This window comes from Cyprinus carpio, chromosome B16 (genome assembly GCF_018340385.1).
Source record: "Cyprinus carpio isolate SPL01 chromosome B16, ASM1834038v1, whole genome shotgun sequence".
Taxonomy (NCBI): Eukaryota; Metazoa; Chordata; class Actinopteri; order Cypriniformes; family Cyprinidae; genus Cyprinus; species Cyprinus carpio.
This window is the reverse complement of record NC_056612.1, coordinates 25679978-25705569: the sequence shown is the minus strand read 5'-3', so window position 1 is coordinate 25705569 and position 25592 is coordinate 25679978. Positions and strand designations below refer to the sequence as shown.

General features: G+C 35.2%; 1 protein-coding gene across 1 annotated transcript in view; it reads left to right on the top strand.

Moving 5' to 3' along the window:
• The window catches only part of LOC109056964 (eukaryotic translation initiation factor 3 subunit H-A), a 57114-nt gene extending 44855 nt beyond the window's left edge, over positions 1-12259 (top strand). The window contains exons 6-8 of the mRNA XM_019074160.2: positions 3119-3239; positions 10141-10273; positions 12040-12259. Of these exons, the coding sequence (XP_018929705.2) occupies positions 3119-3239; positions 10141-10273; positions 12040-12137 (352 nt within the window). The 3' untranslated portion in view covers positions 12138-12259. The remainder of the gene's footprint in view (positions 1-3118; positions 3240-10140; positions 10274-12039) is intronic.
• The last annotated feature ends 13333 nt before the right edge of the window (positions 12260-25592 follow it).

Below are 25592 nucleotides of genomic sequence, written 5' to 3'. Positions count from 1 at the left end.
GCAGCCACAGCTGTTCAGGCCCCTCTTCCGAATCAGACTAATTGATAGACCAAATACTTTGGATGTGAGCAGGTGTTTTGGTCTTTATAGTTAATGCTTTATGAGTCTGCACAATCTTTGCCATTTTGAGTAAGTCTTTCATTTGTAATTCAGAACATCCCAGGAGCTAGTGTGTTTAATAGGCCCTGCTGGTGAAATCATTCAGCCTTCCCATCAGCGCGCAGATAATGATAATGTATTCAGCATGTAATTTCGGTCTTCCTGTGTACAGAGATGCCCTTTCCTTTCTTGGCAAATACCAATAGGTCTATAGAGCAGATGTGTCACTCCAAAAACACAGAGACTTGAAAGCATGTAATGATGAATGGTAAAGGAATGAAAATTGTCCTCATTTGCTTGGCCATCATGTCGTACCAAAGTGCTTCTTTTTCCTGTGAAATGCACAGGTTCCCCTTTTTCCAGGCAATTATGATGAAATGTGGGCTAAAGGGTGCGAAAGTGCTCCATATACTCGTGCATTAGATTTCAAGTCCACTGAAGACATACGATAGCTTACAATTAAATCGAACTCCTTGGTGCATTTAATGAAAGAAGATTTGTGAACCAAACGTTGCTTGTTTGTTGGATCTTTTCATAGAGTTGGCTGATTCAGCTCGCTCGGAGTCTGAATGATTGAGATGATTTGGTCACAATGGATAACGGCTCTCTGCAGGGGCAAGCAGTGATTTAATGGTTTAAATTGTGGTCTTTTACTCACACAAAGCTTTCGTAGATCTTCAGAAGAGTTGGAATGTAGTGCATGAGTCATATAATGCATTTTTATGATATTTAGCATTTTTGCATGCTTTTTGAAGCATCTTCAATAACTGTTATTTACTTTGAAAGAGCGGCAAAGATAATCGGTTTCAAAGAAGAAAGTCAAAGAAAGGTTGGAAAGGCATGAGGAATGAATAAAGACCGATTTTAAATTCTTACTTGACTATTCCTTTAAAATTAGTTTCTAAAACGAGCATTGATTGATCTTCTCTAGATCTTAATTTTAGTTTTATACAGGAAAAAAATTAATCTGTGAAAAAAAAAAAAAAAACTTTTGTGTTAAAACATAGTAGCAACTTATGCTTTACAGAATGAAATTATATTTCACTAACTTAACGTTAATATACCAAATGACTAGTGTTAATACACTGACAATCACAATAAAACATAGGTGGTGAGGAGAAAGTCAATGATGGAATCGCAGTTAACCAAAAATTATAAATTAAATGTATCCTTTTATTATTGCTTGGACATAATGCTTCACGTTCCTTTGTGGAAAAATTGTGTAATTTAAATTTTAATCTATAATTATTTTATAATTTATATGTTTTTGCTATTTTGTTGGTTTTTTTTTGTTTTTTTTTGCTTATTTGTAAGTCACTTTAGATAAAAGCATCTGCTAAATGACAACATTTAAATGTAATGTAATGTAATGTAATGTAAATAACTAGACTAAATTGAAATTTTAAAACAAGCCCCAAATCAAATAACACAAATAAAATAAATTTCTTAATTTAAACAAAATAAGGCTTTGTCTGTGCTCCATTTAAAATTAAAGGCAACCACTGCATTTTAATCATTATCCAAACAAAGATGCTGCATACATGCAACATGAGCAGTTTTTAATCTAAATTAGATTGTATAATTTTGAAATTTGAGGCAAAAAACAGAATGGTTTGACTTCAGTTTTGTGAAACTAAACATAAAAAAATCTGCATGAAACAGCAGACGAGCTGAATGAGACGCAGATTCACTCTCTGCCAGCAGGTGGTGCTTAAAGCGTTTCCTTGGTTTCTGCTGTAAACAAAACAGCGCTGCACTTATGAACTTTAATATGCATTATACAGAGGCAAGATGAAAATAAAAAATACCATCTAAACTTTCCAAAGACAGTAAGTTCCCCTCAGACGTACATTCATGTAAACTCCTACACCTAAATGAATCGTGATTTGTTTAGCATCTCAACCAATCGTCACATATTTGAATCGATTTTCAACCGGCTCACAGTTAATCGTTACATCCCTATAAGAAACTGTTATTTCAATGAAAAAAAAATCATCAAATGTGAGCTGTCACAAGAATGTCTGGGAATGTCAATTTAAGGTGTTGTACTGTAAATGATAAGATGACTCGTTCTTTTTCACTTTCAAGAACTACTTTTAACAATGTTTAACTGTAAAATTACATTGAATGTCTCGTTAGGTCTGTTACTGCTAAAGTTTTTCACCCCGTATAGTAAGGGAACTTGCAGTTTACCAGTTACCATAGCATTTTAACGGTCTCTTACCATTAAAATGACAGTCATATTTACAGTGTATCAATTAAACTTTTTAAATCCAGTTTGCAACAGCGTGCTACTATCTTCAAAGTGTTTTCAGTAGCAGTTGTCATCTTTTACCTAATGCTCCAAAATGTTCTCGGAAGGGCTTTGTGATTGCACGTTATCCCCAGATAAAAATGGAAATGACTGTGTCTTCGAAAACCTAATATTGATTAATAAAGCAATTCACCTGGCTTTCGGGGAATTATAGTATGAGGTAGAATGGCTCCGTTCCAAACCCTGGTGAGCCGTCTTGCTGCATACTGCCTACATAGATAGCATTCTTTCTGAAATGGCACCTTTACACACTCTACCTTTGAATGACATACAAATAGAGCTTTTCACATCAAGAGCTTGGCAGACTTGGTGGTATAACAACTAGGGATTGCTTTCTTGATGAAGCATGCATGCAATTGTTTAGAATTTGTCCAAAAGCAACATATGTAGCACTTGGAACAGATTCAGCGTTGGCACAGCCTTCTAATATGCTGCCTACATAGGGTTTGGAACAGAGACGTTCTATCAGGAGAAGGTTGTATTTGGTGGTCCTTCATAAATCGGCACATGTTACAATTAGACGTCTCCCTCATCCATGTAAATTCAGAGCAGATAGTCATCCTTATCAGGCACATCATGCTACTGTCATCTTGGATTTTTAATTGAGTAGATGATCACTGTGGAGCAATTACGCTTTGATGTGCAGTCATCCGTTTATTACGCAAACTTTGTTTGACTAAACTATCTGTCAATCTGTTGCCATAGTAACCACCTGGAAAAGAGCCTTCAGCTGCTGATGGACCGCATGGACGACATGAGCCAAGATATCGGCAAGTACAATACGTACTGCCGCAACCTCAGCAAACAGCAGCAGCAGAAGCAGCAGGTACATTTGCTTTTTCTCATCTGTTTCTTCCTCAGTGTCTGCTGATCTGATACGCCGTCGCTCTCTCCTGAATTGGCTTTTTAAAGCGCACACTGCAGTGCCGTTTCAGCCCGAGCTGTTGTTTAGAGTGGCTGAAATGTCTAATTACAGAATAAGAGAATAAGAGCGCAGGTCCAGAAGAGGTTGATTGGATGCACGTGTACTCTTGAAGGAAATGCAGAGGCTTTGATGTTAATGCATTAAGTGTTCGAAATCTGCTTTTCGTAATCAATACTTTTGAAAGTAAAACCAACAAAGAGTGAGAAAAGAGCTAGTGCAAGATGAAGTTTGCATCATGCTTATGGATTCATTGGAGTTATGCAATAATTGAAGGACTTTCAGAAATATGGTCTGGTCAAGCTCAGGTGCATGAACATTATTATTGATAATAAATATACATACAATTTACAAGCATAAGTAAATGGTAATAGTTTTTTTTTTTCTCCTCACTTCCTGGAGGAGGATGATGTTACAATGATGACTGATTTTTGTTCATTTAAATAAACCTGAAACAAAATATAACTATAAATAAATTACAAATGTTGCCTCAATAACTAACTGAAACAAAATAAGTTTTTTTTAATATATATTTAAATACTAAAATGACAAAAAATAAGACTGGAATAAAAAGTGTTAAATCTAAATAGAAATGTTGAAAAAAGTGAATGACAGAAGCATATAGCATAATTACTAAAACTCGAAAATAAAAAATAAAAGCTAAATCAAAAATATTCTATACTTCTAATAGTATATAGACAAGGCAAAAATTAACACTACTATAAATTGCTCAATCAAAATTTAGTTTATCATGTTAGAAGTAAGTGTAGCACCTGGTGACATGAAGAAAATGACATGCTGGTAGCTAGATGGTTATTTAGGGTTCAGGAGGGCCATCTAATTTACAATCCTTAACCGCTTCAGATTCATAATTTTATCCATTTCGCCAGGCTGACAAATCGGCCAAAATGCCCTTGACATTGTCAGGTTTTTGCATTGCAGGCATTTTGTAAACATGAGTTCTGGGCACCACCTGACAACAGAAAGAGGAGTGTGAAATAGTATGGGACGCTTCTGGGTTCACTTTGTATGGAGTTGTGTTATATCTGACCTTATGTAAGTACAACGGGATCATTTGAAGAGAGGCCACCCTTGAAATCAGATAACGCCGAACCCTATTTTTCAAGTCGCTCCATGATAACATGTCGTCACGCTATGAATATGAAAGAATCAGCTGGAATGGTTGCACATTTGTCATGTTTGTTTCTGTTTTTGTTCTCCACCCTGGAGAGCTTGCTCTTCCCAGGTGGAAATGATCTGGCTATAGAAAATCAGAAACATGGAAAAATCAGCGATGGTCTTCAGCAGTGAACAAAGCCTACAGATGTTAATTAAAGAGAAAGTAGCTCAATGGAAAATATTAATTTGTACATCCATTTGACTTTGTATTTGTGTGTAATCCAAAGGAGATATTTTACAGAATGTCCAAGCCACTGTTTTCCATATGAAAGTGAATGAGGCTCCAAAAAAAAAAAAAAAAAGACATAGAAATGGTCTGTATAACTTGCATTATGTTTTCAAGTCCTATTAAACCAGTCAATAGTTTTAAAAGAGGAATGAGACACAATTTTAAGGTAAAGTGTGTAACTTTTTGCTGTACAAGCATCAACAAATGAGCAGAATAATAATGTTTTTCAAACAGTTTTCCCAAATACAATGCAAGTCCAAAATGAGTTTCTTTTATTATGCCTTTATTATGCTTTTTTGTCATTTTTTGACAGCATCAGAAATTTTGCCTTGACAACCAAATAAAATACAATTCGTTGAAGTACTAAAATGGCTAAAAAATAAAATTTAAATGACATACAGATAGATAGAAATAAGAAAATATAACATTTAAAAATAAAACTTAAACTAAAATGAAACCTGGAAATAAAAATATAATTTTTAAAATGGCTAAAAAATAAAATTTTAATAGTATATACGTAATGATAAACTAACACTGATCTCACTATAAAATGATTGCTTAAAACTAGTGGTCGACTGATATTGGTTTTTTGACAGACGATGCTGATATCTTGGAAAGCAGGGGGGCTGATATAAAGCCGATATAACTTTTTTTTTAATTTTTATGTTAATTAATATTTAAGAAATTTTAAATCATTTGACAATGGATTAAAAAATAAACATGTAAAATAAACATATGTATACTTTAGATGACAAAGTATTTCACAAATAAATTAATATTTAATAAAAATATAATTAAAAGGGAAGTATATTATTTTACTTTAATTGATATTAGTGTTATTTTATGTAGTTTGTGTGCACTGGGAATCATATTTTTCAAATAAACACAGGGTAACGCTCATTTTACATACAGCACACAGAGAAAATGACATGAATATGACAGTGGGCAAATGCATAAAGTGCAGCATAATTTGAAATCATGAGTTTAAAGTAACGCATTCAATTCACACGGACCGACCATCACACAAGAGAACACGCAATCAAGCTGGATAAAAATGCACACTTCACAAGATCTCTCAGCTGGATTCGATTAAATTTAGAAGGTTTGTGAAATTACGTGTTCATTAGTCATTTCATAGATTTGTTTAAATGATATAAATGCATTTTTGCTTAATGGTGATGGCAAACAAGAAAGTATTATAATGTTTGCCTTTCTATTACTAATAATATAAAGGCAATCGTTATAATACTTTAATTCCTTTGTTTAACCATTCTGTCTGATTATTAGACAGACTTCTATCCGTATTAGACAGAATTGTTTACGACGACAGTGGAAAAAGAGGGAGAATGTGAGCTGTGCGCTCAGGCGCTGCCATTCTCAGCGCGGTCAAAATAAAAGTCCCACCTAGAACACATCGGCCAAGCAGAAAAACTTATTGGCCGATGCCGATACTTGAAAAATGCCAAATATCGGCCGATATATCGGCCTTGGCGATATATCAGTCGACCACTACTTAAAACTATATTCCCAAGAAAATATGCAAGTGTCTTTATGGTACTTTTGTTATGCTTTGTCATTTTTGTAGCTGGTCAGCATTAGAAATGTTTCCTTGACAGCTAAATGAAATGTTTGTGGTAAAATTACACACACACACACACACACACACAAAGAACACAAATGAAGCTAAAGCTGAAGTATAAAGCTAAATAGAAATGTTTTATAAAAAAAGACCAGTGAAAATGACACAAGCACAAAAAAATAATGAAACATGAAAATATAAAAATAAAAGTGAATTTAAATATTAATAAATATTATAATAGTATACACTAAATACTAAAATAAGACTGCTATTAAATGATCTGTTTTCCTTTATCTAATTGAAATGTGAAGAGAAACAAATTTTTTCCCCGTCCTCATTCACTTTCATTATATGAAAAAGAGCACCTGAGACAATCTACTAAACTTCTCCTTTTGGTTAAATCATGGTTGGTTTTGAAATGGCTTTTATTTTTGTGAAATATAGAATTTTTTTTCTCTACGCCTTTTGCCTGTTGCATTGCCTCATTAGCACTTTGAAAAACATTGCTTTCTTCCAGAACAAAACGCACTCTGCAATCAGGGGCATGATTCTCCAGTGAGACTTCAGTGTTTATTAGACCGTTAGCACTTCCTGTTTGACAGGATGGTTGATCCTTTCAAAGAAATTTAAAGGGTGCCCTCAAACAGCGCCGTAAATGAGGCCAGACCCCAGCGGCTTGGTCACGATCAGGTCGAAACAACGGCTCCTATATCAAGCACGCTGAAATCTGCCGTAATTACTGTTGTCATCGATCATATCCTTCCTGTCTCCGCCTCCACACAGCCCCGCGCGCGCCGGTCCCCCGGTGAACCATATAAACCAAATGACCCGCATCCATCACCATTTAATATCAAAGAGAATTGCCGCTGTGTTGGCAGTTTGCATTCCTAAATCATATGCCTAATTTCAACAGAAATGGCCAGTATCCTCAACGGTGACATAAGTCGCACCAACTCAAATAGGATATGAAATCCACTCGTCTTTTTTCCATGAAAAACACCATATATTAAAATTTGATCTACTGCACCTTTAAAAGAAAAACCCTGAATGGTCGAGCTTGACAAAACTAGGGCAAATCGAGGACTTGTGGAGCTGTGCTGTTTGCAGTTTCAGATATGTCAGATCAACCTGTACATTGAAGTAATGACACTGCTGTAGTGTCAGCGGTGGGTGGTATGTCACGCTAACAGTGTGGATATAGTCATAGTTTTTTTTTTTTTTTTTTTCTGTAATGCAGAATTTTGGATAAACCTGTGGATTAAACACAAAGCTGCTTTTTTTTTTTTTTTTTTTTTTCTTCTTTTTTTGTTATCTTTTTTATATTTCACTCATCTTTGTTTTTCTCATTTTATTCTATATTTCCTTATTCTATTGTTTACTTTTAATTTCTTATTTTCTCTGTATTTCTTTTTATTTTTTATTTTTTTATTTTAATTGATCCATTCCTGTTTTTATTTATTGATCCTTTTATTTTAGTTTAATCATTTTCATTCTTTTATTCTACTTTTAATTTCTTGTTTTTCTTATTTGTATCTTTATAATCTGTACTTAATTGTCCTTTTTTATTCTTCTTTTATCTTGATTTATTTCTTTACATTTCTCTTTTTGAATCTTTTTCTGCATTTTTATTTTTCTGTTCTCATATTTCTCTTGTTGTTGTCTTGTTTTTGCTTTCTTTTCCCACTCTTTCTCTTCTATTTATTTGATCTATTTAATTATCCATACTATTATTTTATTTAATTATTTTTTATCTTTATTTCTGTTTATTCTTATTTATTTTCTTAATTTCTCTTTTTTGTTTCTCCTGTTCTCATATTTCTTTTCTATGTGGTTAATTTTTATTTATTTCTCTTTTATTTATTAATATTTATTTATTTATTTATTTAGAATATTCTTTATTTATTTACATTTATTGCTCTTTATTTCTTTTTCTCAATTGTTTATTCCTTATTTTTTTAATAATTGGTTCAAGTTTTTATTAGTTTTTTTTTTTTTTGGTCTAGACTTATTTGAGACTTGAAATGTAGTCAAAAATTGTCATGAGTTCATGGAAATGTAGGGTTGGGTATCGATTGGGTTTTTTATGATACCGGTGCCATATCGATACTTTTAAAATGGTACCCATGCCTGAACAGTGCCGGAACCGATACTTCAACAACAAAAAAGAGCCACAAAAAAACATGGATGACATTAAAGACCATTAAAAATATTTAAAATAAATCCATACCATTCACACACTCCTTGGATGCTCTCATTTCCCAAGTTGTGCTTCCCTTACTCTAAGGCTAATAAATGTATTTCATGATTAGGTCATTATTTAATACAAAACCACACATAATGTTTCTACTGTATTTCTGTCAGTCACTCTGATATTTAGTTAAAATGAGTGCTGTCTGTCACTGTCTTTAATCCGTTCTGTGAATGACTGTATGGTCTTTCTTTATAAAGTAGCAACAACGTCGTTTTTAAAGTACAGTACTGTGCAAAAGTCTTAGGCACATTAGTATTTTCACCCCAAAAAAGGGGTTTTAAGCCAGTTATTTATATCATTTGCCGTAGTGTGTCAGTAGGAAATATTGGTTTACATTTCTAAACATTCATTTTGCCATTAATTTTAATAATAATCTAGTCAGATGTTTGAATGCACAAGCAGTCTGACAACAGCCGGTGCTCCACACAGAGATCTGATCTCACCATTATTGAATCTGTCTGTGATTACATGAAGAAACAGATGAAACTGAGACAAACTAAATGTCTCTACAGCAAACAGACACACTACAGCAAAAGATAGAAATAACTGGCCGAACACCATTCTTTAGGGTGAAAATACTAACATACCCAAGACTTTTATGTATAAAGTAAGTATAATTAAATTAAGTATATTTAAATAAGTATAATTAAAGTATGCGTTCATATGTGTTTTGGGCTAGATTTTCGCTGGAGGAAACAGCTGCGGTGTGATGAGCTGTGAATGGAGTGAAAACTTTACAGTAGATGGGAAACCGATTGCTCCCTCGTGACCTTTTGTAAACTCTATTTATGACAAAGAACTGCACAGATACAGATATTCTAACAATCTGTCGATAAACACACCTTGTGTCCTCTGTTTCTGTTTGAGTCCGCTCGTGCTGCTCGGCCACGGTCTGCGGATTGAAGAGCGTGCTGAAAGACGGGGAGGAGACCGGTCTGCCGCCGTTTTCACATGAAATTTTAGCGGACTGACTCTGAGGCGATCGCGGATTTGTGTCCGGTTTATGGAGCTATAGCTCTGCTAAAAAAGCCTAGCGATGTCCATGCTTCTTGCGTACATTTTGGAGAACCAGGACAAATATTTCAATTGATCACTCAGGCATTTTAGAGGCACCGAAATGATGCACCGAAATCTGCGTTCTGATTCGGTTCGGTACATACTGATTACATATTGGCACTGGTTTTCGGTACCCAACCCTATGGAAATGTCTTGGTCAAAAAGATGTATTCTCTGACCATTGCACTGTGTATATGCATACCACCCGTCTTTTTCTCTAACTCATGTTTGAATAAGTTTTCCCTGAAGCTTGCAGTGATCCTCAAGTGTCCTGATGCCCAGAAATGCATCTGTATTCTTGGGGACGATCTGACTTGCCTGAACTCGCCAGTGATTTGGCTATTTTATGCCAGCAGTGTTGTTGGGAATTGCAATCCTCCTGTATTCCATTCTGGTTCAGGTTTTATCTTTGAAAACCTTTTGTCTTGTTGATGCTGCTTGGGTCACCCCAAGTTCTTCCATGAAAAGTTTCTAGCTTGTCCTTGGTTCATTCTCTCCTCTTTTCCTCTAGTATCTCCAAAGGAGGCAGCAGGAAAACGCCCAGCGGCAGAGTCGTGGAGAGCCTCCGTTACCGGAAGAAGACATCAGTAAGATGTTCAAACCTCCGCAGGCGCCTGCACGCATGGACACGCTCCTCATCGCAGGTACCTCAGTTAAATGCCTTTTTCTTCCAGCATATTCTGCAGGGCATTGGAAATTTATAGTCCTCTGTCTAAAAGAATCGATCCATGAATTGATGAATTCAGCAATGAATGGATCCGTTTAAATGGGAATGGGAATAACTGCAGGTCTTAAATCTTCACACCATGTTTTTATCCTGATGGAGTCACAGTTAGATTTGGCCTCTTCCACCGGACGACCATCATCTCCGAAGAGGATGATTAAGTACTAAGCTTGTCAATAGCCCCCAACCCCCCCATCAACATGATTAATCTTATGTAATTGTTTATCATCTCCGAAGAGGATGATTAAGTACTAAGCTTGTCAATAGCCCCCTCCCCCCCATCCCCCCATCCCTCAATTTTGTCTTTTTTTGAATGTAGTTTTGGGTAAAGGGGAAAAGTTCTTCTAATATATTTATTTATTCATTTATAATTATTCAAAACCTGCCCTGTCGAAATTGTAAAAAAAAAAAAAATAATAATAAAAAATTATATATATATTTGTTTATTTGTTTATTTATTTTATTTTTATTTGTTATTTTTTATTTTTATATTTTATGTTTGTTTATTTATTTAATTTTTTTTAACACATTTATTAATCATAAATATAGCTATTTATATTTTATTTTAAAATTTTCATTATGATCTGGAAATTATACAATTATGACTAACTATGAAACTCCATGACTCCACAAAGGCATACAGTGCAAAACTTTGATTTGTGTGCAATTTTCAGCCCCTTCCAGCTGATGCACCAAGGCCATTACAAGTCATTCTCGCAGTTATCACAGAACCACATCTGTTAGCCAATTAAATACCATTACCTTGACATTTTAGAGTTTGCAAAAACAATGTATAAATACAGAAACCTTGGATGTTATCCATACTCCACACACATGATTTATATCATAAGCTCATTTTGAGCCTCCAAGACCTGAACCAGGTGTCAGATTTAACCCTGCTGCTCATGAGGCAGTCAAAAATAACCTTTATTTTGATTAAATGAAATGTGCTATATTGGTTTAATAGTGTTTTTATGTAATATTTTGTATTTTAGGGGATTTGTGGTACTAAATTGTTTATGCTGCCATTATAATCCATTTATCATCTGTTAGCCACTCTTTTGAGAATAGACTTAAAATTGAATTTCCAACTTAAATCATAAATTTTGAATGCTTTGAAACACACACTTAAAGGGTACCTATTATGTCCTTTTTAAATTGTAAATGAATCCTATATTTTACGAAATTGCAAAAAAAAGTAATGAATCTGAACAAGTTGTGTTCCAAATTTGAAGTTGATATCTTAAAAAGGACGTTTTTTCATGACCTGTCAGTTTTTTTTTTTTTTTTTTTTGTTTTTTTTTTATGTCGATGTTTTATCATGTTTGGTGTGTGTGTTCACATAGCAAGTGCCAAAACCTTTACAAAGTTTCATACCATTCTGATGAACTGGGGAAAAAAAATACTGAAAAAACCCCAAAACACAGCATTTTTATTCCAAAAATGACCAAAGAGCACCAGAGGGTTAAAATATGCGGTGCTCTGGTCCCTCAGGACCAGGATTGAGAACTGCTGTTATGCACCAAGTCCTTGACATCAAGCTGATGTTCTTGTCTGGTTTCTCCAGACCATTGCTGTGTGGCCAGTGCCGTTTACTCCTGGCTGTAAATAGTCACTCCAGTTGAATAATCAATGTCGTTTGGTCTTGTTGTATATAATTCATTTGTTTCCTTCTGCTTCTTCAAGGACAAATCAACAACTACTGTCAGAACATTAAGGAGTTCACCTCGCAGAACCTTGGAAAACTCTTCATGGCAGAGGCACTGCAGGGCCACAACAGCTAGAGAGACGAAACAGAGCGATGCATCTGCCTTTCTCCATCTCTAACCTCCAACACAAACCATTATAATGAGCTTGAGAGAAGATCTTTTTGTAATTTGTACAATAAAGATTTATGCATCTCTCATTGCCGCCTTTTTGATGCTTATTCATTATCCAAGTTGCAGCATATGTGCCGAAGAATCCTGCTGTCTGATTACTTGGCAAAGCTGGAAATAAACTGGTAATACCAATGAAGTTTTTTTGAATTTCACTTTCAGACTTGCTTTCACACTGGGTTTATGCACTAGATGACTCTGGTTTGGGGTGTTTTAATGAGGCTGTCGGATCGGCTTTAATCACAAATAATTATGTGTGCTATGAACAGCAGTGTGTTTCTTGCTCATGTTCTTCCACAGCAGGTTATCCGCGCTGCAGAATGTATGTAAAGATTTTCATGCGACTTCTAACAAAGCAAGAGTGATTGCTTGTGATCGGAGGTCGCTGTAAAGAAGATGCATCTGCTATCGATTTAAATCGTAGTTATAAAAACACTTTCAGTTAGTTGGCAAGAAGCAGTTCGTTTCTGTGCATTTTAAAGCATCATAGGTGGGCTCCCGACATGAAAGGTAGGTTTGGAACATTATGCTCCTTTATAGATTGCTTCATGCAAAACAGCATGTATACTTCACAGAGGCCAATGCCAGATTACGATGAGCTTGTTGAGAAAGCACCAAGATGCAGAGAATTCATGAAGAAATGTTGATTATATATATGTTAATTATATTCCTATCAATGAGCTAAATGACTCTCTTAGCTTAGCAACATGCCAATGTAAATATAATTGGTTGCTGCCAATGTAAAGCATCCTAAAACAGACACTTGTGAAGTTAATGCTGTTACAGTAGATGTAGTAATTACAATCTTGCTAAAAGAAGCTTTCTCTCTTGACGCCCATTCAAAATCATTTTCAGCCAAAGTAAAAGCTTGAGGTTTTTAATGCATGAACTTGATTAAGACAGACATATATTACTATTTGTATTTCAACGTCATCAGTGTATTATAAAATTAATATAATTATATTTTATTACTATTGTACAAGTGATATTTTCTGTTTTGTGGTTTTATCGAATATTAATGTAACTGAATTTTATTGTACTTTAAAATAGTAATACATTTCTGTCTTTTTAATATCATTTTATCATTATTGCATATAAAAACTTTACATTTTACTGCAAAGTCTTTGTGTATCATCATTACATTTGAGTTCTAAAAGAAACAACAATCTGTACTTGGGACTGAGACTATAAAAATAAAAGTAAACTGAATATACATTTATTTACTTGAAAGTCCACTTACACAAATTTCCACTTTTTTTGTGGGCTGAGTACATATGGTCACTGAAGTAAGTGTTAGTTGGTTCTTTTATAGATTACACTAAAGTTTTAACATCTTAAATATCTTAGAGAAATCATTTCTATTGGCAGTACAGCGTGGGTGAAACATTAATTTGCAGACAAAGCTTTGCTTGTTAGCCTGTACTTTTTAAACTTTTTTTTTTCAGTGCAAGTTGATGTCCTTTTATTCCTTTAGTCAGGACCAACAGTTTAATATGACAGAAATTGATATTCATATAATTAAATTATTATTTATTTAGCCTATTTATCTACCCTATTAGCTTCAAATCAGTTTTAATTTCAGTGGGCTCTTAAACGTGTGAAATATTGCTGGATTAGTGGTTTCTTTTTTAAAATGTTATTAAACTATTCAAAAGAAGAAAAAAAAATTGTCAGTAAGGATGCTTAGAAGGCTAACTAGGTCTAATATGTAAGTGTCCTTCCAGCATCACGTAGTCGTCGACACTGAGGATGTGATGTTCTTTTTATTTGAAAAGTTGCATGAGCAAAACTAACTTCGAGATTCTGAATGTACTCGATATTTTGTGAGGAATACGGCAGAACTGCGTGTTCTGGAATTGTCATTCATCCTTAAGATGTTCACGCAGGTCTGCTCTCTGTGTGGCATCTCGAGGCCCGCGTCACCTCGACCCTTTGAAATACGTCGCGTAGATTAAAAACAGCAGCTGCTCAAAATCAGCTTGTCAGTAATGATGGACAATGCCTCGGCTTAATAAAATGAATCGAGTTATCTCGCTGTTAAGTCATGGCTCTCTTACACTGAATTTGCCATGGCAACTGCAGATTCTCTCTGAGCCGAGAAGAGTTCTCCCCACCCTTCCAAAAGTAATCTTGTGAATCCTCAAAACCTAAAGAAAATATTGATTTAGCAAAGGTGTGGGTGGGAAAGATGAATGAAGGATTTACGTGATGAGGAGGAATACGAAAGATTGCCGATTAAGACAAGAAAATACAGTGGGCTGGGGGATACAGGCCTCACTTAGCCTGCATCGTCTGTTTTAAACGGTTTTATAATATACCGTGTCCATCACGTCGTTTAAATCCGTCATAAAGCACAAGCCGCTTAATACAGACTGATCTACCTGCTAAACTGTCTGGGATAATTATGACGAGACACGTCCTGAGAGAAGCTTTCTGTCAGTCGCGAGAGGCTGATAGAGAGGATCAACCAATGATTGTGACTTGGCTTTGTAGCTGACCCCACTTTACAGCACCTGGGTTTTTTTTTTTTTTTTACTTTTCTTCTTCATGCAACGCAAAATACCTACATGCGTTCAGTTCCGCTCTAGAATTCGGAATATCCGACTTCCTAAAACTGCGATAGAACGCTGCCGATTTTTGAACCTTTCCCAACGTAGATTCGTTGATTTGTTGCTCTTGTCGATCAGACTGTTTTATATGAATTTAAATGCTGTCAATATATGTAGATATAGCCTGACTATTTTATTCATGTTTTGATATAGGCTATTATTTGATATTTTGCTATATAGGCTTATAGCCTAGGCTATATTAGTATTCTTGGAACTTATTTGATGCTGCATTCCACTCACGAATTTGGAATTTCCAACTTTCTTTTGGAACCTGCGATAGAACGCTGCCAATTTTTTAACCATTCCATATATAAATGTCAATTTTCTTTTTCATGTTTTGATATATTGGTACATAAATATGATTATTCCTTGAACTTGTTTGGTGCTGCAATTCATTCCACGCATGAATTCGGAATTTCCTACTTTGTTTTTGGAGTAGCCTATAGTGTTTATACTATTCCTGTATGTAGATAAATATCATTGACTTGTATTCATGTTTTAATTTATCTTTGATAGGCTATAGTGGTGAAAATACATATGATTATTCCTTGAACTTATTTGATGCTGCATGCCGTTCATCTCTGGAAGTCGGAATTTCCAACGTAGTGCGAGAGAACACTGGGGATATTTGAACCGTTCCCAGTTTTGATTCATTGTTTTGTTTTATCACTTACTGTTTTTACGTGAATTAAAATGCTTTAGTGTATGTTTGTAGATAAATATTAGATGTTAATTTCATGTGGCCTATATAATATAATATTCTCTCATGAACTGAAAAGCTGTAAGAGGGTCTTAACTATTTGTAGTTTTTGTATTTAAACATTTTTACCTACTTTGTAAGTTGCAGCAATTGCAACTTACAAAGTAGATATAAATAAATAAAGAAAATAATCAAATTATTTTCTTCTGAAAAATAATACAATAATTAATCAATAAATATAATGATAACACTTGAAACTATTATTATATTATTATATATTTTTGTACCTATATATTTTCAGCCCTAATCAGTTCATACATTTTATTGAAGTGGTGGATTTGGGTTACAAATTTGATTTTAACAAGTAATATGATTATTTTTAATCTTCATTTTGTCCAAAAATTGGTCTCAATGTTACATGACAAAACATAGAAAATTGTGATTGTCTTTTCTGACTAACATAAATTGTTTTTGATTTTAAAATGACGATGATTTTAAAAATAGACATGTTACAATAAATGCTGAAATATTCCATAAAAAGTAAGAATTGTCAATTTTGTTTTCACAGTGGCTAATTTTCTTTCCCTTCAACAGACACCCTGGGGCTTCCTGCTGGACGTGATTACTGGTGGCGCTGGTGTCACGCTGCATTCCAAGCGGCCATTGTTAACAATTTGGCCAGTAACAATGTCCAGAATACCCCTGAATGAGCTGTGACACTAAAAGCTTGATGTGTTTTTTACATTTTGAGCAGACAGTCCAAGACCGCTTACGCTCTCTTCCTGTCAGAGAGGCAGCGGATGACCCAGACTGGCTTCTGCAGACGCCTGCAGGTGATTTAGACAAATGCTTTCTGTGCGGGTTAACCTTGAGTTTGAGAAACTCGTTCAAGGCTTGGACGCCGGTAAATTCTCCCGAAGTGTCAGCGTTTTCACATTGCTTACCTCAGGAACTGAGGAATAAATTCTCACCCAATTTTCAGAGCTGAAATCGCTGCTTTTTTCCACTCTCGTAGCCCTCAGTAAGAGCTCGGAGCTGTTCTTCATGATAGCATAAGTGACTTTGCACATGTATGTATGTGAAATCTCTGCTTTCCAATAAGATGAGCTGCATCTAGATGGTCTTTCGCATATTTGTTTGCTATTGCACCTCATAAATAAATTGTTTGCTGCAAAACCTTGTCACACTGGAAACAAATTATCTGTCTAAATCTGATCGTTGTGCCAGTAGGAATATTTAATGCCCAATGAGCGAACCATATGGCTCTCGCTCACAAATGAGCTGCCAAACCAGTCTTTATGAAGTTCAGCACAAACAAATGATCTGATTGCACAGAGCCCAAATATACTGGTATTCTCTAATGGACATATTTATAGTGGTATTTAATCACTTTTAACATTTGAGGTAAAAGACCTCAAATCATGCAGTGTATTGAGGAGTAGCGTGCTTTTACTTTTCAGAGCAATCAAGCTTATGATTTGTGTCTAGTGGATGTTAAAACAGGCAAACGTATCCCAAAGACTCCTTGTTTTGACAAGTGTTCAGAAAATGTTTTAGGGATTCCGTTTGGTGACGCAAGACGTAGAAACAACATTTCAGCTTTAAGTAAATTTGACAATGCACACGTAATGAGATGTTTGTTGATGCAAATACGTGTCTAATCCAGGACTACAAGTTGAATCCTTGTTTGAAACCATCTGTGATCAAAACATGTACTATGACACATGGGACAAGTATTAAGACATCCATTAACTAAGCATATGAACGGATTATATATGCAAAGAAACACTGGAGCTCTGACAGCCCATGAAGGGAAAAGTTACAAACCATTAGGTCTCATTATAAAGCTTTAGCAAGATAATTAAGCCTTTTCTTTTGTGTTTCTAATGTGTTCCTTAATGTTAAATTACATTGTCACTACAGTAGCTAATGCCACCAGATGAAACCTGTTTTCTGAACACTTATATTTAGTATCATTGATTTAACTGTACTGACACTTTGGGATGAGAATAAAATCTGAATTGAATTTTGGTGGATAATGACACTGTTATTGAACTGAATTGAATCTACACTGAGCTGAGTAATGATGCTGTGGATTTAGACTGAAAAAGTGCCACAGTTGTAAAAATGTCAGCATTGAATTTAATGGGAAATTTTCTTGTATAATCTGTCTTGTTTACAACTTCAAAAAAAATAATTTTCAAATCTTAAACCCAATGCTATTGGTTGAATCAAAGTTGCTGTTTTGGCCTGGTCATCAAATCAGGATGGACAACCTTCATATGATATCTGCATATTAAGCTGGAATACACAAAGGTATTTTAACACTGAAAAAATAACACTCTTTCATCTTTTGAACTTTCTTAAAAGTTTTGGTACCGTTCCACCCCACAGATCTACCGCATGTCCCTCTGCAGGATGACGCTGCACTACCAAGGGCCGTAGCATGAGGTGAATTTCAAATTGTCCAGCGAAAACACAGTGGTGTTACTTTTTCTAACCGTCAGTTGGCTGAGATGCTTGTTCCAATATCTACTGAGCTTCCTAAGTAGACAGCATTTTCATGTAGACAGCATTTTCATGTAAAAATGTGGCCTAGATACGAGAGCTGTTAGGAAGGTAATCTCATTATGTACTGAAACACTGAGTGGGAACATAGCAAAGCTAGAAAATTGCTGAATATAAATACAATTTGTAAATGTCTAAAAGTACAGAAAACAGACTGCATTACTCAGTATATTACGTGTGCTGGGTATTTTTATGCTTATTAGAGTACCATGCAGCCTAGCAACATGCTAGTGAGTCAGTCTGCTTGTGGAGTTCTGTTTGTTCCAAATTGCTCACTAGTGAGGTTCTATTTCAGTTAGGTTGCTTCCTATGTAGGCAGCAGACAGCAAGGCTGCCTTCTAGGTTTTGGAACACAGCCAATGTTTCAATATTTTTCAAAGGTTCAGGGTAAGATAAAAAAAATGGAAAGAAATGTGCTCAAGGCAGCATTTAATTGATAAATCTAGTTGGATATATTTTTAAATGTTATTCCTGTGATGCAAAGCTGAATTATCAGCATCATTACTCCAGTCTTCAGTGTCACACGATCCTTCTGAAATAATTCTAATATGCTGAATTGCTGTTGAAGAAACATCTGGTTACTATCAATGTTGAAAACGGTTGTGTTGCTTCATATTTTTGTGAAAAACACAATGCATATTTTTCATCATTCTTTGGTGAATAGAAAGTTCAAAAGAACAGCATGTATTTAAAATAGAAGTTTCAAGATCTTCTGAAACATGAAAAATGTATTTGCTTCTGTTTTGATCTATTTGATGTGTCCAGTATTCTGATTCCGTAACGTGTTACTATATGTGTAACATGTGAGCCCAACACTGGTGGTCTGTCATGGCAAGGGTTTTATTTAATGGCCTTTTGTGATAATCAGTGTCAGCTGAAAGCGGCTATTCATTCGGCTTTGACTCTGTATAAAAGGATCAAACGAGCTGGAAGCTGCACAGGAATGATTTGCCCTTTTTCCCCAGCTCACGTAGAGATTCATGAGCTATTTAGAGGTTGGAGCATATTAATAATGGCCAGATATGACACAAAGTTCACTGGCATCATTTTGCAGCTTGTTTTTTGCCTCCATCAACGTGATTTCATTAAGAGGTTGCCATAGTGATAAAAGATAGAGTTCAATATTTGATTGTTATGACCATTCCCAGGCCATATTTCAGATGGTTTTTGTGCTGTTAATGTTGGTGCTGCTTATCTTGTGTAATGCTGAAGTTCTTAAGCTCCTCAGAAGAGATTTTGCAACGAGTTTCCTTAAAGGCAAATAACACATTTTTGTCATCAGAACAGACTGGAGAAATGAAACATTACATCACTTACCAGCAGATCCTCTGCAATTAAGATGTTAATTGATTGACTGGAGTGGTTTGGATTACTTGTGGATTATTGTGATGTTTTTATCAGCTGTTTGGACTCTCATTCTGACGGCACCCATTTACCGCAAAGGATCTATTGGTGAGTAAGTGATGGAATCCCACATTTCTCCAAATCTATTCCTATGAAGAAACAAACACATCTACATCTTGGATGGCCTGAGGATAAGTCAATTTCAGTAAATTTTCATTTTTAGGTGAACTATTACTTTAATGACATATTTAATATTACTGGAAAATCAGTTCCAAGAACCCATGAAATTAAAATTTGAGTTAGTTTTGAGCTCATTCATTTGTTGACATGCAGAGGATTGATGAAATTCACTTATATGATCTGAAATGCGCTAACAGTAATTTCACAAACTATTTAATGACGTTTTGGGATGAGGTCTTTGAGTAGTGCTTTGGGACTTGTGGTTTTGTCACGTCTCTGTTGGGCAGTTGAAATCAAGGTTGACAAAGCATGATTGATGGCTTGATCGGCTCACTGGGACAGCCAGTGCCAGGGTTCAATATAAGCAAGACTTTGGATGGCACAAGGTGGAATAAAACAGCTCTTGGAGGTTTTTGTGGCATTGACATAAGAGTTGAAGGACCATAAACCCGCGGTAATGTATGGTGCTCTCTCCATTGTGTGACTGATAGTGATGGCAGACACTCATTTCCACAGCACTGCAGGCGTCCAGCTGCCTGTGTGAATCCTGTGCCGGCATATCTGTGGTTTTATAGCTCGCCTGTGTATGATTAGTGTTACTTCAGTCCGGACAACAGCATATGAATAATGGAGAGGTCACACGCGGTCAAAAGATCCAATTCCTTCTGTAAGCGCTGCTGCTGGATCTGCTGAGCTTTGTTTTCAGATGAGGCCGAACATTAGGCTTCAAGACAACATGCTGTTTTATATGACCTTCCTGTATATATATAAAAAAAATCATATACTGTAGCATTGGGTTGGACTGTCTGTTGTCATGGTATGAGTAATTTTCACATGAAAAAAAAAGCAGTTACTGTATATCCAACTTTATTTGTTTACCCACAACGTCCTCAGTAAAGCACAACCCTGATATTTTTTATTTTAATTACTATTTTATTATAATAGAATTCTTTAGAAATGAATCCTGAGATTAATTTTTTTTTACCGTCTGGAAAACTTATATGACTGAGACTCAAAATCTGGTGGGCAATTATTGGGAATACCTGATATAGTTCATAATAGAATGTAGTATATAATATAGTTACACTACTTTTGAAAAGTTTGATGTCAGAGGTCAAAATTTATGTATTTAAACAACAAGAAGACATTAAATTGATGTGACCGTTAAGTTACAAAATAGTGCTATTTTAAAATAAATAGGTATTTTTAACCTTCTATTCATCAAGAAGGCTGAAAATTTGTCATGGTTTCCACAAAAGTGTACTAATATTAAGACGGAAAACTGAGCTTTGACATCACAGGAGTAAAATACACTTACTATATACTAAATACTAAAATATATTTAAATATAAAAGTTATTTTCAAGCATTATAATAATTTACAGTATTTTTGATAAGTAAATTCAGGTGATCATAAGAGACTTTCACATATTTGAACAATTGTTTATATAAATAGTTAATTTATAATAATAGTTTTTACTTGAAAAGCAAAGAGAAAATTACATTTTAATAGCCATGTGTTTATGCTCACTTTTGGACAACCCAGTGAATTAAATACATACATAATTAAATATGTAAATAATCATGCTGACAGCATTTTGCATTGAAAAAGCAACATAATTTATTCATTTTCAATGAGATTTAGCAACATGAACAAAAAGCGACATTTGGTGATACCATGTGGGGCATGTAGAGCGTCCCAACAAAGTTGAGAAATGTTTAATTCTATGCAAATGAGTATTGAAGCAAGAGGTGCAGAAACTGGTGTGATCTGTCTCCTTTCTCACTGTTACATGATTTTTCTCTGCCCACATACAGGGATATAATAAAAGACCCGTGGAAAGCCGGGTGAGAAATTGTCTGCCGTCTGAGTGAGTTTGATTCATGCATTCATAATCGTTCGTCTTGTTCATGATGTGATGTATTTCGCACTGCTGCAATTTATATTCAAACATTTCCCCCTCCACAATGTTACATTTTAGCCATGAGAAAGCTGATTGCTTGTAGAAAGACGTCTTATTTTTACTCACAGTGCATCTCATTTGTGATCCGGTTTCAAAAGCAATGGCCAGTTTTGCAGGCCAACATTACAAACAATCACTACGACCAACAATACAGGCACTCTGCAATGTCCATATGACATTAAATAAGGCATAATACACATCCAGCTGGTTGTTATCGCAAAATAAACCATGACTGGGTGATCAGGGCCTGCTTATTACACGGCTCCTTGCCACATAAGTAAATAATTATACATGAAATATTGATTTGAGTTGACACAAGGCTTCTGTGAAGAAAAATTATGACAAAGATGAATAAACTAATTTAAATAAGACCGACATTTTGGGAATAATGTATAGTCATATGACTTACTGTATTAGGCAACTTTTCACCACATAAATAATCAGTGACATTAAATTATGATTTAAGAAGAATATCTCCCGAAATGTATTTTTAACAATTCATCATGAACCTTTAAAAACTGACCCGTTGAATTCCGAAAGATGCTATTCAATGGTATATGATTTCGTTGAAGCCATTTGTTTGCATTAATTTAACTTATATATATTTTTTTTTAAAATTATTTGTTTAATAGCTAAATTCATGGTGAAGAACTACATTACCCATGATGCTGTACAGAAAATTTCACCAATCAGAGAGTTGCATCTAGGCAAAGCTCCACCCACTGCATAAAGCACTAATTGAGCTGGTCTCCCTACGCTATCAAAATAATGAAATATTTGTATCTGTGCATATTTTGCAATATACTTAAATTATATTTTTACTATAAATTAAATTAACCACTTTAAATAAATAGTTTTACATTTCGTCATCATTTTAATTTGACTGCTGTCCGCAGTGCTTCACAGAATTTTAGTTCTTTCCCTCATAAATCTGCTAAGTACACAGTCTTGTACCTTGTCTTTTTGTATATTCAAATACTTTTTTGTTTCAAATCAAATTTTGTAATGTTGTGATTGACTTGGTAGCTGGTTGGTTTGGTTCACAGCCTACTGTAGTATATGAAAACTTTTTTTTTTTAACCCCTATGGAAAAACTTAATGGAAAAATACATTGCATATCTTACCTTGGATTGTTGCGACAGACCAATCAGAGTCGAACATTTTCAGAGAGCCTTGTAATAAGTAACAGCGCATTTGATTTCATCTTGACATCATTGTGTAAAGCCGTGACTAACCCTGGAAAACTTCTTACCGAAGTGGAACGGAGCTGTGTGTGTTAAAAGTTTGTGTAAGATGAGGAAGAACGCTTCTCCTGAATGTGGCTTATCGTGATGCAGACAAGCGTTTTGAATGCCAGACATGAAAGGAGATGAGCTACCCAGATAAACTCTCTAAAGTCTGAGCTCTGGGCCAGACGTGCATCGCAAGATACGTTTCTCTATAACCCACAGAGATATTTGCAGTAAAATGAAGAAGTCGTCTGAGCAGGACGTTTAATCTCTCCATTAAAATCTTTATCGTTGTATCTGTATCATTCCATCGCTTTCGCGTACGAGCCGGGAATATAATCATTTTCCCTGGCATTAGCACAGAAGAGCTAGATCTGCATCTCCAGACCTAGTTGGCTGAGAGTTGATGAAGACGATTAACTCGTCTGTCATTCACAGAGTTAATTGAAAGTGAACTGTGTCGTGTTTTGGATTCAGAAGAAGTGTTGAAGGTGGTTACAAGGCTGTTATTTATTTCAATAATTCATCCATCTGTCCATTTTGCTCTCAAACTTTATTTTGGGAAGTAGAGTTGTGAGATGACCTAGAATGCGTCTGCAGTTTTATGCTTTTAAATAGTGAAGTAGAAGGATTTTAATTGGGCACACGGGTGAGAAAGAGATTGTCAGTTTCATTTAAACTTTTAATTTGGTTGTCAAACCAAACTCTTAAACGATTAAAGGAAATTCCTCCTGTCAGCTGGTTGCTAATTTCGCAAAATGTCATGACAGGTTATGGCATATTTGTAGCATTTGTTCCTCTGCTATTCTCTGGATGTGAGCTTGCTGTGATTTTACTTTAGCCTGCAAAGACTGCACTCCTCATCTCCCTGTGCTGTAGTGAAGGACTCGTATCATGAAGAATCAAGTTATCCTTGATCTTTGTGATAAGAGTTCATTATACCATGAAAACACCTATGGTAACTTTCAAAATTGAAAACTTCATCCTTAGGCCAAAAAGAGACTTAATTAATGCAAAGCTGCAAAAACAGCATGATCCATATTTCCTAGTGGCAGGCCGATGAATCTTTTTGAGTAGAAATAACCACTTTTACATGTCAATGATTCCTATTCTGTGTTCAGAAACATGGTCTGTGATGCAAAGAGAGAGGGTAAAAGAAAAAACAAAATATTTGTGATAAATTATGATATGATAAAACTCTTTGTATATACTACTATTAAAAAGTCTGGAGTTAAGATCTTTTAATGACTTTAAAAGGTTGCATTTATTTGATGAAAAAAAAAAAAAAAAAATATATATATATATATATATATATATATATACACACACACAAATAAAATATAATTAATATATTAATATTATATCTTCCTCTGTTGATAGGTGTTTTAGGTTTGTTTACACACACATTTTATCTTTCTCTTTATCCTATGCTGCTGCTTTTGTTTTTTGTTTGTTTTTTGTTTTTTCTCTAGTAACAAAATAACCTTAGATGTATTTTTAGTATGTTATAGCTGCAGTGACAGGTTTATTGGGAGGCTCCTGAAAGTGTGAAATGGCTCCTTTTTTCTGTCTAATGTCTTTGAAATCACAGCCCATGATCACTACTGAAGACAGGACAGTCAGTTCTTTTAGGGCCATCACCCAAACAGCTTCATGATGTCATGTTCCTTCAGTAAGTAATTTATAGCTCGGGTGATTGGCGCTTGTGTCCAGAACTGAGGAAAAATGACAGATTTAATATGCTTAAGATGAATGTGTATGCTAATGGATGGCTTTCTCAAGGTATGATAGCGATGACTCATTTAAAGTCTAGTTTTAGCATGCAACTTCAAAGTTCTGTCAGCCTCGCAGCAAATTTAAACTACACTGCAGTAACAAGGAAACATTTGTGAGTAAAGCAATAGTATTAGGGAAACTAGATGATGTTTGCAAGCGAGAAACTAGAGGATTTACTTTGTTTAGCGTGCGCTGTGGGGTGTTTATGTCCTGAGCTCGATTTAAAACCCTCAGCATCCTCAGAACTTAAGCTTTGCTCAAACTCATTTCCCCTTCTTTTCTACAACAGGTCTGCTCTATTGCTGTTGGCTTCATGTGTCTTTAAATGTTTAATTCAAAGGCAAACATGCTGTACAGCAGTCCTAGCCAAACCAGAGCAATCTTGCAGCCCAGTTCCTGGAAAAATCCATGTTGGTTTACTGTCATATGGCTGAATTGTGTTGAATAAATGATATGCGTGTACACACGATTTAGCAAACACACACGAGTGCAAGATCCTCTCTTGAACTCTCAACAAAGTGTAGTGTCAGAGCCGCTGGAGAAGACAAGGGTAGAGTAAACACATAAACAAGTGCAAGCGGCTTCGTCAACCAGAGCTGTCAAGACACACACAAACTCGCATCAAAGATGATTCCCCAAAAGATCATGCATCTTATAAATCTGCAATTGAATGTGAAACCACAAATGTGATGGGCACAGGTCACAGCATGAGCGGACGACTTCAAAGCGTGGAGGCTAATGCATTGTAATTTACAAGCTAAAGCAATGTTGTGCATGCATTGCATCCCTTGCTTTCCCATCTGTGGCATTTTGCACACAAAAAAGCATTTCCTCTCTCTGCCAAGCTCTAGTTTTATTGGCTTTCCACCAAGTCATGTTTTCAACAGACTAACACTGAGCAATAATGAAGGATAATGAAGTTTGCCAGGTTCGTAGGATCAAATCTCTGTTTGAATCACTTAGTATTCCGTATACTACATTTCACAAGCAGAA